This window comes from Antrostomus carolinensis, unplaced genomic scaffold (assembly GCF_000700745.2).
Source record: "Antrostomus carolinensis isolate BGI_N321 unplaced genomic scaffold, ASM70074v2 scaffold14816, whole genome shotgun sequence".
Taxonomy (NCBI): Eukaryota; Metazoa; Chordata; class Aves; order Caprimulgiformes; family Caprimulgidae; genus Antrostomus; species Antrostomus carolinensis.
This window is the reverse complement of record NW_010324043.1, coordinates 17452-31798: the sequence shown is the minus strand read 5'-3', so window position 1 is coordinate 31798 and position 14347 is coordinate 17452. Positions and strand designations below refer to the sequence as shown.

The window sequence follows — 14347 nt, the reverse complement described above, 5'->3', positions numbered from 1 at the left end:
AAAGAGGAAGGTAGGGCAAGAACTTATTTTTCTCTTCTGAAGGGAAAAGCAGTCAGTAAGGGGGAAGAGGAGCAAGTGGAGTATCTAAGGGTCAGGCAGGGATATACAACTTCCATCAAATTCTTGCTCCCTGAATAAGACTCTATGAATCAGACCTGCCTATCTGTAGGAAAATCTGGGAACCAATTAGCTCTGTTGCCTGAATCTGTACCTGGCTTGCTTTTATTTAGAAACAGGTGGATGCAGGGGATCTGGGTGTGCCAGGGCTGGTTTGTGCCCCATCCTCTTCTCCTGTGTCAGTGAATGCTTCATCTCCACACTTGCAGCATTTTAGGAATAAATTGGGTATTATGAACTCACTGGGATAGCTCTTAGTTTCTGAAAAAAAATTTTTAGGCTGTGCTTCTGCAATTCTTAAAGAAGCCTGTGGGGAAAAGACTGTAAAGTGCCCAGGTGGAGTCTAGGTTTTCTTCCTTTAAAGGGATCCTTGGCTTTTAGTTGTCCAAATTAGTAACCTCTTGGACCATGCCACCATTTCAGTGCACCCAGGCCTCATTTCTGTGGAAACAGAGAAACACAGAATGGGTGAGAAGGGTGTTTTCCCAGGTCTTATCCAAACACCAGTACAATGGTGTACACCCAATCTCAGGACCTAAAAACTGATCTCAACTTCCACAAATACCCTGAAATCCCCCAGGCTAGTGTAGGCATTTCCATGAGCTTGTAAATAATCAGTGATTTTATCCCATATCACTGGTCTTGTTGAAGAGCTTAGGACTGTGGCATGTGTCAGGCTGGAAAGATGATGCTGAGCATCCCTCGCTGACTGCGCCATTGGGTAGCACTGCATGCTCAAAGTCTTACAAACATGGAAATTTGAGGGGAGATATTTTATGCAGAGCAACAATTAACACAGTTAATTGCATTTATCTTTCATGTTGGCAGATCTGCCAACCGTCAGCTATTTCAAACTAACTCATCAGTTAGATGTCTTCACGTTGATAATTGATTCCTCAATTGTATGTGAAAATATTCACACTTATGAGAGCATTAGTGCATACCTTCTGGTTTTTCCCCTGGCGCTTTGGATCTGTTCATCTTAAATGGAGGTTAATCATTTCATTTCCTTGGGGGAGAATAAACTCTGCTTCATTTTCTTTTACATTCTGGTAATTGCAGGAGGTTGCAGAGCCAGTTGTGGGAGTTTAAATCTCTGGTCTTTCATGGGAGCTGGAACATTTCCTGCTCTCCTGCTGCTTAAGGTACATATTCTTAGCCCCAAAGCTATGGATGACAAGTGTTTTTGCTAGGGAACTCTCTGCCCTCAGCTGAAGCAGAAGTCAGTGAAAAATGCCCTGGAGCAATGGACACATCACAGGTTTGACGTCAAAGTTAGAAAATTACTCATCCTAAATGTTCCTGTAGGAACACAAGCACCTTCCACTGTCACCAGTGTTAGCACTGGAGGCAACCAGAACTTTTCTGGGTCTGCCTCTATATCTGACTGTAATTAACAGAAGTTTAAATGAGCAGTGAATATGGAGAGAGGGAAATGAGATAGGTCACACCCTGGAAATTATGGCAGGTACTCACCAAGCTGCTCACATAAAGTAGTCTACAAGGAGGTGGGTGCTTCTCCGGCTAGCCTATCTCCCTCTGCCAGTGATAAGGGATGCTGCTGGAGTCTTTAATGATACTGGTACAAAGAGAAGTGTCGTTGAGATCCCCAAATACTGTGATACCATGAAGTCTTTTGGAGGGGGCCATTGTCTGACTTGATTATGGACATTTTTCTTGCTGCCCTCACTAATAGCTCTGCTCACTAGCTGGTGTGATTTTGCAGCTGTCCAGGGTCTGTACCTTTGAGGGCCTCCTTCCCCAGTTCCCCCCTCCTTGACATCCTCTGACTCCTTTTCTTCCCGACACCACACACTGTCCAGTCTTGCTCCATTTCACACTTCACTGGGAAGTGGCACGGCTGCAAACTGGAGGAGGAGTGTGAAAGCTCAGCCTGCTCTGGGCTCCTCTCTCCTGCTGTAGCAGCTCACCAGCTCCAGAGACAGAGGGATGAAGGCAGAGAGGTGCTCAAAGAGTACAGAGTAAAAGACAGCCTTCCAGCTCTGAAGAGAAGGACTTGGGAGTGGTGGTGAATGAGAAGCTGAACATGAGCCGGCAATGTGTGCTTGCAGCCCAGAAGGCCAATAACCGTATCCTGGGCTGCATCGAGAGAAGCGTGTCCAGCAGGTTGAGGGAGGTGATTCTCCCCCTCTACTCCGCTCTCATAAGGCCCCACCTGGAGTACTGCATCCAGTTCTGGAGCCCCCATCACAAGAGAGACATGGAGCAGCTAGAACAAGTCCAGAGGAGGCCACGAGGATGATCCGAGGGCTGGAGCACCTCTCCTATGAGGACAGACTGAGAGAGTTGGGGCTGTTCAGCCTGGAGAAGAGAAGGCTCTGGGGAGATCTTATAGTGGCCTTCCAGTACCTGAAGGGGCTACAAGAAAGCTGAGGAGGGACTTTTCATAAGGGCAGTTAGTGACAGAACAAGGGCACATGGGTTTAAGCTGGAAGAGGTGAGGTTTAGATTAGATATTAGGAAGAAGTTCTTCACTGTGAGGGTGGTGAGACACTGGAACAGGTTGCCCAAGGAAGTTGTGGATGCCCCCTCCCTGGAAGTGTTTAAGGCCAGGCTGGATGAGGCTTTGAGCAACCTGGTCTAGTGGAAGGTGTCCCTGCTGATGGCAGGGGGGGGTGGAACTAGATGATCTTTAAGGTCCCTTCCAACCCAAACCATTCTATGATTCTATGATTCTGTGATCATAGATACCGCAGTATTGTGGTGGAGCCAGTGGCAGATAGCCAGGGAGGACACGCTGTGTTGGATGGGCTTAAAACCGCAGCACCACTGGGGTGCCTCACCATGCCCATCTCTGCTCTGCGTGAGGCGAGGCAGATGTACTCGAACATGCACGCAGATGTACATGAATATGTGCCCACACACGCTTGTCTGATGGCACGAGTGCAACCTCAAAACCTTCAGGCCTCATCCTGCAATGCAGGTGAGTACCTGCGTGCAGGAGAACGTCCCGGCTGGTCCTGTTACGCTGCTCACTTTAACGTTATTCATACTGGCGTGCTCACAAAAATTTGTAGGACAGGGCCCAAAGCAGTTAAAATGTCATGTTTATTAAAACACAGCTGTATTTATTTTTGTTCAAGACTTTTAAAAATAATAACACACAATGAACAATACAGCGACCAATATAACCTGAAATCATAAAGCCATTTCACAGAATTGTAGTGGTTGGAAAAGACCTTTAGGATCACTGAGTCCAGCCATAAACCAAATGCTGCCGATTCCACCTCTAAACCATGTCCCTAAGCACCTCATCTACCCATCTTTTAAATGCCACCAGGGCAGGTGACTCCACCAGCTCCCTGGGCAGCCTCTTCCAATGCTTGAAAACCCTTTTGGTGAAGAAATTTTTCCTAATATCCAATCTAAACCTCCCCTGGCACAACCTGAGGCTGTTTCCTCTCATTCTATCACTTGTTACCAGTCATGCAACACTGTCTGGTCATTAGCATCATAAATTGATCACTGATCAGAAGCTCGGTGGCATGCTAGCACCAAACCAATGGTGTAAGAAAATTAAAGATCATGACAGTGTTGGCAGTAGCAGCATCATAAATTATTTAAAAGACCAAACTTTAGCAAATTTAAGCTACATTTTGTGATTTAGCTGATTTTCCACTTTATCTGTGAGTGGTGAAATGGAGTAAGTGGTCTATTGTTTTTCTTTCTGGCACATTTCAAAGCCAAGTGCCTCAGTCAGCTGACACATAGGAGGGTCCCCAGGGTATCTGTCCTTATAGGTTGCACCTCGACTTGTGCATGGTTTGGAATTTAAAGTTGTGGTCCTGCTTCAGTGTCACGGCTGTCATATCTGCGCAGGAATGGTCCCTTTCTGTCTCTGGGTTCTCGCTGCTGTAAAGTCTGAGTGTGAAATACTGGATGAGCATGTTGCCTAAACAAAAGAGGGGTTTCATTACATATTAAAAATGTTAATATTTGAGGTAGCATTAGAACCTGAGCCTGCCTCCACTTGAAATAAATAAATGGACCTGCAAAATTTCATCTTGAGTTAATTGCCTAACCATAAGCAATAAAACAATAGGGACTTGTAAGCTGTCAAATGAATGATTCAGTAACATGTTTGTGTGCTGAGAAGATAATAAAGAGAAAAAACAATATTGCTGTTTCATTAGGGCTTGTAGGCTTATCCTCCTTTCAGAGTCATATAAATCAGGAGTAACTACACTTAAGTCAATGAAGTTATCCTGCTTTAAAAGCACTATTTGTCAGGCAGGAATTGGATTAATATATAAATTACGAACGCATTCCAAGGATTTGTGGATTAATTTCCATTTGCTGTTCTTCCAGGCAGGTCCTGCCAGCCTCAGTTAACTGACATCTGTGTCGCTGGCTGGCACTGGAGTGAAAAAAGGAAAAAAAAAAAGCGTGAGCATTGCCCCAGACTCTGATGGGAACAGGAGCAGGTCCCTGGAACCTTCTTGCTCTTTTGGTGTTGCCATTTGCATTGTTTGGTTATTTATTGCTGGTTTTCTTAAATAAGAGAAGACACATGCTTGTGTCTGTAAAGGTAAGGAGACAGACGCATTCCTCATTGCTGTGAGCTTGTGTGTTACAGAAACGTGGAGCCCGTGGCAGCCCTGGAGCCCCTGCAGCGTCACCTGTGGGGATGGTGTCCGGGAACGCTTCCGAGAGTGCCTCAGCTCCTCGCCGGCAAAACCAGGCTGCCCTGGATCACCGAGGGAGACGTCCTTGTGTTCGCTGGAGGAGTGTTTGGGTACGTAGCTCTGCTCTCTTCTTCCCTGTGGTCGCATGTCTGCTCTGGCAAAAGCTAAGGGCCTGTTATTAGGAGGGCTTTGTAAAATGGAGCATCTGATCTCTCCTTCAGTCACAGTGATTTTGGGAGAGTGTCACATTCCTGCAGTCGATGGAGTACAATGGGAGCCTGCATGCATTTGTGGGACAGCTGGAGATAGTGCTCCAAGGCTTAAGATTTCTGCATGCCATGAGTGCCATGGAAGGGGTTTAAAATCTCCAGCATGGCCACAGGATGGGGAAGGGTTGGAGGAGAAGTCTTGGGACAACGAAACATGTTCAGTACCAAAGGCCAAAGACTCCAGGCAATGAAAACCTATTAAAAAGTGGAAACCTAGAAAAAGAGTACTGGTTCCAGCTGGGACCGGCAGCGTGGAGTTCCCATGCTGGAGTTTTTTGAGGTGGTAGTGCCAGGTCTCCCCCTGCCACTGCTGTTGGCTGGTAAGAGGACAGGCTGGCTGATGCTGGCTGGTGCTGGTGGGTGGCAGGTGGGTGCGGATAGAGGAGACCTGAGCCTCCTGTGAGGTGAGAGGGGGTTACAGCAGCCGTATGGCCCCTGGTGAGGTGGGATGAGGCTGTGCCATCACCATAATCAGTTGCTTGTGGCCAGCATGAGGGGCCGGAGAAGTAGCTCCTTTTAAAGAGGTGATGGTGCTTAGTCTGTGCAAAACTCCCTGCTGAAAAGGAAGGTGCTGATGCCAAGAGGCTCTGGAGGTCCATCTGCTCAGAAACTGGCTGATCTACATGTTCCAATACCTTCATGTCCCACAGTTGCCATAGGTGGCAGGGATGGGGAAGGGAAGGGTCTGTGCAGACTCATAGGCTTTCAGGCTGTAATTTAACAGCTATTTTAAGCTATTACAAAGTGAGCAATACCTTACCCCTTGCTTTGGTTGTTTTCATGCACTTCCTTGTGCCAGTAAAAGTGGAGTGTGTAGAACTGGAATGGAGCCAGGTAAAAGATGGGTCCCCGGTTTGGGGATGTGAAGAACTTGCTTATCACATGGCCATTGCAATGCTTGTGCCTCTGAAAAGGGAAGAGCAGCAGAGGGGGAGAATGTGTAGCCAGAGCAGGAAGAGGGCAGGACAGAGCAGTTGGCTTGAACCAGCTTCAAGCTGTTTGTTGAATGCAAGGCTCAGAAATATACAGGCAGGATTGAAATGTATTGGGGAGCACTGTAAGAAATGGGTTGGTATTGAACAAAAGGTTGAGTGAAGGGAAAATATTAAAAATTACATTCTGTCAAACCAGGTATTGCGTTTTGTCAGTGTTAGTGCAGCACTTGGGATGTTTTAGCAGTTTGTTGTTGAAGTGTCTTGATGGTTTTTAATGACTGGAAATTACTGGCCAGCTTCAATCTAATACCCTGCTGTAGGGCTAGTTGTCTTTTCTATGCCCAGCTCTGTCAGACTGCTGCAGGCAGTGATGCCACCAGCAAAATGCAGTGGGGTGGCTGGGGTTTTTCTAAAGCTGGTCCTGAGTTGTGCTGTTCTGTGCCTCCTGTTACCTGCTGGAGGGGTATGTCCATAAGCACAGTGTTTGGCTTGGCTCCTCACCATCCCTTTTCACCTCACTCCTCTGGAGCTCAGAGAGCAGTCCTGGTGCACAGAGCTCTGTGGAGCAGGGTCTGTGCATGGAAAGCATGTGCTGGACACATGCTTTGGGTGTGTGCCTTGCTTTGTACCCACGGAAGTGACAGGCCTCTCTGGTGCTTCTTGGAGGGGGTCACTCTTCCCATGCAGATGTGCAGCTGTATAAGGCTTATCATGGTTTCCAGAGGGGTCAGCAGTCCTGTGTGCACGTGGTGCACATGGCCATGGCAGTCTGGTTTGAGTGACTTATCTGACAGCGCTCAGCACGTCTGGACAATCCTCAAAGTCCAGCGGGGTCTCTGGATTAATAAAGAGGGTTTATCTATAGAAAACCCAGATGCACAGTAGGCCTGCATCTGCACCCTCTGCCATGGGATCATCTGGAGGAACTACCTCACTTCTCTCTTGCACATGGTTTCTAATCCTCCTGCTCCCACATCTGTCAGCTTCCTTTACAGAATCACCTTCATGATCTCATCTCAGTGAATCTTAGGTTGCTCAACAAGTGAGTTGACACTGTGATCTTAGAGCGTTCATCTGCTGTCTGATCTCGGGCTGGGAGTGTCATTGCTCCCCACCCTCAGCTGTTCCCACCTTTCTGAAGCAGGCAAGCTTTTTTTTCAGCAGAACTGTTTGCAGTCGTTAGTCCAGCAGGTGGAGCAAATGGCTGAATAAATGAAACCAGCACAGGCCAGGGGCAGAGGTAGATGAGGTGGAGAGAAGCAAATCTAAGTGACTAAGTCTTGTTTCGAACGTCACTGTTTGTTGGCTGTTAGCTTTCTACTCCAAATGATACAGCACACTGTGCATTCCAGATAGAAAATAGAGACTTTAGAAAATAGCTGTGAGACTGAGAGAAGGATGAGCACTGAGTGAATTGCTCTGCTGTGGTGATACTGAATAGGGCAAATGCTGGTTCTGTCTTCTCCCCTGGGGCCAGCGTGTTCACTTGCCACTGAGGCCCCCAGAAGGGCAGTGGATTGTGCTCAAGGCATTATGACGTTGTGCTGAATGCAAGTTTTAGGGATCCTTAAAAAAAATTCAGCAGGCAGTGGTCTTATTCTTTATGCTGATGTTGAGTTCTCAGAATGACATGAAGCTCAAGGTTAATCCCATAGCAGGACTTTTCAAAGGTCTTGGGGTTGTCAAGTAGTCCTCAGTCAAAGATATGGCTCTTCTACCCACCCAGCACTCTGCACATCTGTTATTGTAGCAGCCTGAGACCTTCTGGGCTGTGTTCATTTGTGCATCCTGCACACCTAATAGCTGTGCCACCAGCTCACTGTTGAATGAGTGTTCTTCTGGATGATGGGAAGTACATGGTGTCTGCTTCTTGTTATTCTGCAGATGCATTTCCTATGGCTGGACAGTCACTGTGGTGCAGGCAGGAGCACCTGGCAAGTTTTACAGCAGACTGTCCATCACCCCGATGGAAGACTCTGAGTTCTGCATAAAATTAGAGACTGGGAGAAGGTTGTTAAGTGGTTCAGTTCGAGCTCACAGTTTCATGGAGCAGCCTTGTCCTCCATCAACATTTTAATGGCCTTATGAAACTGATATTTGGCCACAAGAAGTTGGGGAGTGAGTGCTACCCGACACTAAAATTAGCTACTGGACCAATTCATCCATCAACTGTGTTGTATTCCGCTCAGGGCTGCTACTGAAATGCTGGAAACCTCATCCAAAAAAAGAATTATTGGTCTCTTGTTGGTTCAGCTGTCTGTAATGTGTTGCAGTATGCAGGTGAGAGGTGTAAATAGGGCTGTGGAAAGCTCTGATATGTTCATATTACAGGTTTGTAGGGTATTCTTGCCTGTTTGAAGGCCCATCTCCAGTCTACGACAGAAGAGTGTCAATTACCAGAATGCCATGGGCACCAGAGCAATGGCCTTCTTCTCAGTTAGGAACCTGCTGTGGGAGGAAAGGTTTTGTCCTCTGGGGTTGTGATGATGTTGCAGTGGTGGAAGAAGCACCCTCAGAGGTCTGCTTAGAAAAGTTATACTGTCCCTGCTAGTGCTGCCTCTCTGCTCCTCAAACTCACTGCAATTCTCACGCCCACTTAAGCTATCCCAAAAGTAATTTTAAAGTGATACCTGAAGTACTAGCCTGAGTTATTTTCACCTTTTTTATGGCACTTTTCACCAGGGGGTGGCAATGTACTTCCTAAAGGAGGGCAAATACTGTTATCCCACTGTACATGTATCTAGGAGTGCCTTATGGAAATGGCAGAACAGGCAAAGCAATGATATTGAAAAGGTCCATGAGAGCCTTGGTTTAAAGTAAGTAGATCTGTTCCTGCTAGTTTGAAGTGATCAGTAGCTAGTCATCTACAATGAGCAAATTTTAATGGCAGACAACTTCCTGTACTGTATGAACTGGTTATTTTTCCTTTGTAGTAAAGTATCCATCCTAAAATACCAAAATGCTGATGACAGTCCGACTGTGACAGATGTGTGTGCTCTTTGTTACAGCTATCAAGCCTCCCACCCCACCTTCTATCCAGCCAGGAGAGGACCAGAAAGCAAATAATATAGTCACCATCACAGGTATCTCTCTATGCTTGTTCATCATCTTTGCCACCGTTCTCATCACCCTCTGGAGGAAGCTCTGCAGAACTCAGAAGTGCAGCACTGCCGTCCGCCGAAACTCCGTCCATTCCCCCGGCTTCCGGAAAAACTCCGACGAAGAGAACATTTGCCAAGGCAACAAGCAGCGAGACAGCTTCGCAGAAGGAGGGGATGCCCCTGTTAACATTCCTCTGACCTACAGGCGAAGCCTCCAGTTTGCCCAGGAAGATGATGCCTCTGGAAGTGAGAACTTTCAGCCAAACGCCCAAAAAATAATCCCTCCAATTTTCAGCTACCGCCTCGCACAGCAGCAGCTGAAAGAGATGAAGAAGAAAGGCCTGACTGAGACCACGAAGGTGTACCATGTCTCTCAGAATCCCCTCACAGACACGGTTGTTGGTGCCACCACAATGCTTCCTCTGAGTGGGGAAAACCAAGAGGAGGCAGTGGCAAACAAATTTAGGATCAAATCTCCATTTCCGGACCAGCCAGGCAGTCAGCCCAAATTCCCAGGGGAAAGCTCTCACCCTAGGCTGGATTTTCCATTCTCGCAGGCCAATCCTGCAATGAGCCCTACCCAAACCTTAATCAGAAGAGCTCATTTCAAGCACCAGGATAACAGAGGGGACTTCTCTGAGAGAGGCTGTCACAGAAACCCTCACTTCAGAAGAACTGCAAGTTTCCATGAAACTAAAAAGGCCAGGCCTTTCAGAGAGAGAAGCATGTCCACCCTCACCCCCCGACAGACTCCTCTCTACAACTCCAGGACCAGAACGTGGGACCAGGGTTTGGAGGACAGGATGCGGCCAAAATCACGAAACGCTAATCCAGCTTGTGAAAAGCTGGATCACCCCCACAGCGCTGTGCCAGGGTGTGAACCGCAGGGCCATGGCACAAAGTGCCACCACAGGGCAGGTCCCCCGGTGAAGAAGCTGGACCTGATGACCGACCACCAGCCTGACAGTCAGGAGAAGGCGGCTGATAAGCCTGAGCCCAGCCGATGTAAGAGGGGCCCTTCACCTAACCCCAGAGGTGCATGGCGGAAGGAAGCGGGCCCAGCTGGCAAAGACAATTCCCAGAGAGGCCTCAGTATAAGCCCAGCCCAATACCGACGGGACAAGTGCCAGAGCTTCCCCTTGGACCCTGAGTTTGCCTTTTATGATAATACTACTTTTGGCTTAACGGAGGCAGAGCAGCAGATGATCGACCTCCCCGGATATTTTGGCTCAAATGAAGAGGATGAAACAAGTACTTTAAGTATCGAGAAGCTGGTGATCTGAGTGATTCGTCGCAGCCCTGCAGGAGGGGCGTGTGTGGGAGACGATCTGCGGGATCTGTTGGCTTCTGGTGGAAGGAGCAGTGGGAACCGTGTTCCCTCTGCACAGAACAGGAAGGAGTAATGCCCCAAGTCTGACTTGTGGGAACACATTCCTTTCTAATTACTGGAGAGTGCTTCCATGTCATTATTTTTTGTATGTATGTGTGTAAAATACACACAGAATGCCCTGGGAAAGCACGTGTTAGTGAAGGCGTGACGCAGGAATAGCCCATAGAGTTTATTGCATAAAGCAGTGACGTTTCATGCATCATACATGATGAATGGCACTGATCTAGCCTTTCTCACCTTGTGGACTGTGTACTAGTAGATTATGAGATCCTAAAGCATCTGTTGTCAGCTATCCTCCACCATCTGTCCTAATTAGTGAATGATTTCCCATTTAGAAAACACAAACCTCAAGTTTTGAGCAGTTTTCATAGTTTTTCTGGTAGTTGTTATTGAACTGTGTTGATTCGTCATAGTTGCTCAAGTAAGTCATACAGTGATGGTTCTTTTAACTGGCTGGATGAAAGTACAAACAACTGTTGCTGGATACTTGGAGTGAATTTAAAATTGAGGGGGCTTTTTTCATCATTCAAGACTTTGATACTTTATTTCTGTCAGTATTTCTACCAAGAAAACAGTAATGTACAAATATTTGCTACTGGGCGGGCAAAGAAAATGGATGGTCACATTTTAGCCCTCACAGAAATGTTACTACAGCATTTAAGCACCTGTAAAAGGCAGTGAGAACTGTTGAATCACCCATTCTTTCCATAATCATCCTTGCCTTTATTAAACTTCTTTTTAAATGTAAATAAATTGACAATAATACTGCTACTGCAAGCTCAAAATAAATTATGAACAAAACCAGTGAACAACAAATTTACTTGATGAATACTTGTTGTGCAAACAAAAAGAAAAACTGAAGTGGCTTGACAACATCTGGTGATTCCCAGATAATCTGATGGTGAAGTACAAAAGTTACTTTTATTTTTTTTCATGTGCTTTAAAACCAGAGATCAAAAATTGGCAATTACACACTGCTGCGAGTATTCAGAGCTGGGTTGAAACCCCAGTTAACAACAGAGACAGAGCTCGGGCCAACAAGAATGACTCAGAGACTTTGCTGCCATTTGTTAGGAAAACCGTCTCTTCAGGGAGTTTGCAGAGACCAGGAGAATGCTGTTGGGCAACAGTAAGAGGAGATGCTGCCCGTGAAGGATGGAGTGAGAGAGGGTAGGTTCAGGAAAAGGACTGTCAGTCTTGGAACAACTCTCCCGTAAGGAGCCCAACCCTACGTGCCCCTTAACCCGCCTTGTGGGTGTGAAGGAAAAATGAGTGTGTGCTCAGTTCTCCAGCAGTAGGGTGCTGTCCTTCTCAGAACTGTCATTCTGAGTGGAAGGATAAGATTTCCCAATCCCACTTTTTTTTTTGTTTCCTCCAAACCAACAACAATTTTAAAGGGAGAGCAACATCACTGTGTGCTAGCCAGTTACCCATCGCACCCCACTGAATGTCCAAAGCCTGCAGGGTGACTTGACAGGCGCGCAGTGGGAGGACTTGCTGGGGCAGCCTGGGAGGAGCCAGACTCTCAGCGTTTGGCCGCCAGAGTCAGACCCTGCATTTGAACAGCCTTTTTGATGGGTAACATTTTGTAGCTGCTGCTGGAGCACCAGATCTGACTCACAGGGCAATGTGAGCTCCCTCTTTCCCAGGAGCTGCACCAGCACGCTGTGTTGTCAACGTTCAGCCCTTCGGCACGGCACAGCATTCGTACTAGCTGCGTGTTCCCATAAACTGTCAACTTGAAATGTGGTTTAAAGCATTTGAAAACATGTCCACACTTGAGGACTGATCCAAGGGTAATCAAATCCACACCTGAGAACTGATCCAAGGGTAATCAAATATAACGGGTCTTTAAATTGACTTAAATGAGCTGGAAATCAGACCTCTGAAGCAATTGCTACTCAGGTTACTTACCACCCCCGTGCTAGGGTAGACTCCGCTGTGTGAAGTGTGCTCGCCCTGAAGCAGTGATCTGTCAGCGTTGGAGCTACAGTGCTACATCTATTTACAGCTTTGGTGAGCCTCTTGGCGCAGGAGACCCTGGAGAAATGAGAGATAAAATGTACAGCAGAGCAACATTCAGCAGACATTTCCCTGACCTTCAGCGGGAGTGATTTGAGCTTGGCGGTAGCCCTCAGATAAAATAAGTACTCTGCTGGTGGCATTTTACCCTGTTTATTAAGATAAAGAGGATTCTGAAACACTTCCTAGGGTTGCTGTGGCAGTTGCAGTGTCCTACACAAAGCCTTGTGACCCCTGCATCTCCAAGGGGGTTCTCTGCACTGCAGGAGGGTAGAGGAGGGGAAGCTTTGCTCCAAGCCAAATACAGCTTCCTGCAGCCTTGTCTCAGTGTTGGGCTCTGTTCAGAACAGCTACTGTAATGCATTAGATGTACTTAGGTAAGATATCTATCTTACCTAAGATAGCAAGGCAGACCCCTTCCCTCCCAGCTTGTGAGATCATGGCCCCTTTTTCTCTCTCAGAGAAAAACGCACCGTGAACACTGATGTTGGCTGAAGGCAGTCCAACGATAATGCCTGCCTCTGCCTATTGACACAGGGGGAAACAGGCTCCAAACTGTGGACTTCTACATTGCGCACTGCTCGCTCCCTGGGGAACTGGGATGGGTAGCAGTTGTCTGAATAAGCCCTGTTGACTATCTCCAGCTTGATGCTCCATTATCAGATGGGTTATCACCTGCTTAATGAACTGTCAAACCACTAATGCTGTTGCTTTGGTGGTGTAGTTGATTTCCAGCACGCAGAGTTGAGCATCACCAGTCTCTAATCTTTACCCTGCTTCCCTAGCCCTCTACTGAAGAATGGGATTGAGCATCATCTGCCAGAAGGCATTAACTTATTTCACTCACATGTCTCTGTGTCTTCTGCCTAGACAAAAATCATCCTTACTGCCCTCAGCACTGCATCAGTGGTGACATGGTTATAACATGTGCAGAGTGATTCCTTATGGTCCCAACGTACAGTTACAACCTTGCACTAAGATTTTACTACTGTAAAATACAGAAGTAGTGATCAGAAAGGAAACAGTAAGTGCTGGCTTTTTGCAGCCCTTCACAAGGGGAACCTCATTTCAGAGATGTAGGTGCAAGTTTTGTTCCACATGGGTGTGTGACAACACTTGGAAAGAGGGCAGCGATGCAGCCTTGCTGAGGCACAGACTTTCTTAAAGCTCCCTGGAATGGCTCCCTGGAATGGCTCCCTGGAATGCTGGCCCATTGTGGTCCCATGTTCACGTTTGCAGTCATTGGGATGGAGCGAGAACAGGGTTTACCTCTTGCCAAAGCAGAGGAACCAAACCAAATGTTACACTGAACCTTCACATGTCTCTGCATTGTCGCCAGGACAGCTTGAACCATGGAAATTAAACGTACAGACCCTCTCAACTACCCACAACAGCACCAGGGTACAAGTCAAAAAGCACCAGGGACAACACTGAAAGAATGTTATGAGCTTTCTCAAGCTTTTCATCCAAATTACTGTTCAAGTTCTTACTGTTGAAAATCAGATACAAAGTGTTGAGTCCTACTCAGATGGTTTTATTTCATACTTTATGGATATATAATACAAATTACAGTATGTATGAATCTAAAAGCAAATAAATGGAAAAGAACTACCAGTTTAAAAAAATATTATAATTCATTCTGCAACATGGTAGTTAAATGATTTGCATCAAGCTGATACTACTGTTTGTTTTTAACTGTTGTTATTAACAACTTGTGGAAAATAAATTTTCAGTATTCCATTTCTTTTAGTCATTTGTGTTGCTCTTCCTCTGATGAGACAATGAAAGCAGCATGCCTTACAGTTCACTTTCTGTTCTCTGATTCCCCTTCACTAACTCAAAGTCATCTGGTAAATTACACAAGAAC

General features: G+C 46.6%; 1 protein-coding gene across 2 annotated transcripts in view; it reads left to right on the top strand.

Annotated features, from left to right (window-relative positions):
* Nucleotides 1-10351, top strand: part of THSD1 (thrombospondin type 1 domain containing 1) — a 21279-nt gene extending 10928 nt beyond the window's left edge. Inside the window, exons 3-4 of one of the 2 annotated variants that reach the window (XM_010170806.1) lie at nt 4715-4873; nt 8976-10351. In XM_010170806.1, coding sequence (XP_010169108.1) covers nt 4715-4873; nt 8976-10351 — 1535 coding nt within the window. The remainder of the gene's footprint in view (nt 1-4714; nt 4874-8975) is intronic. The other variant, XM_010170807.1, reaches the window with a different exon arrangement.
* The last annotated feature ends 3996 nt before the right edge of the window (nt 10352-14347 follow it).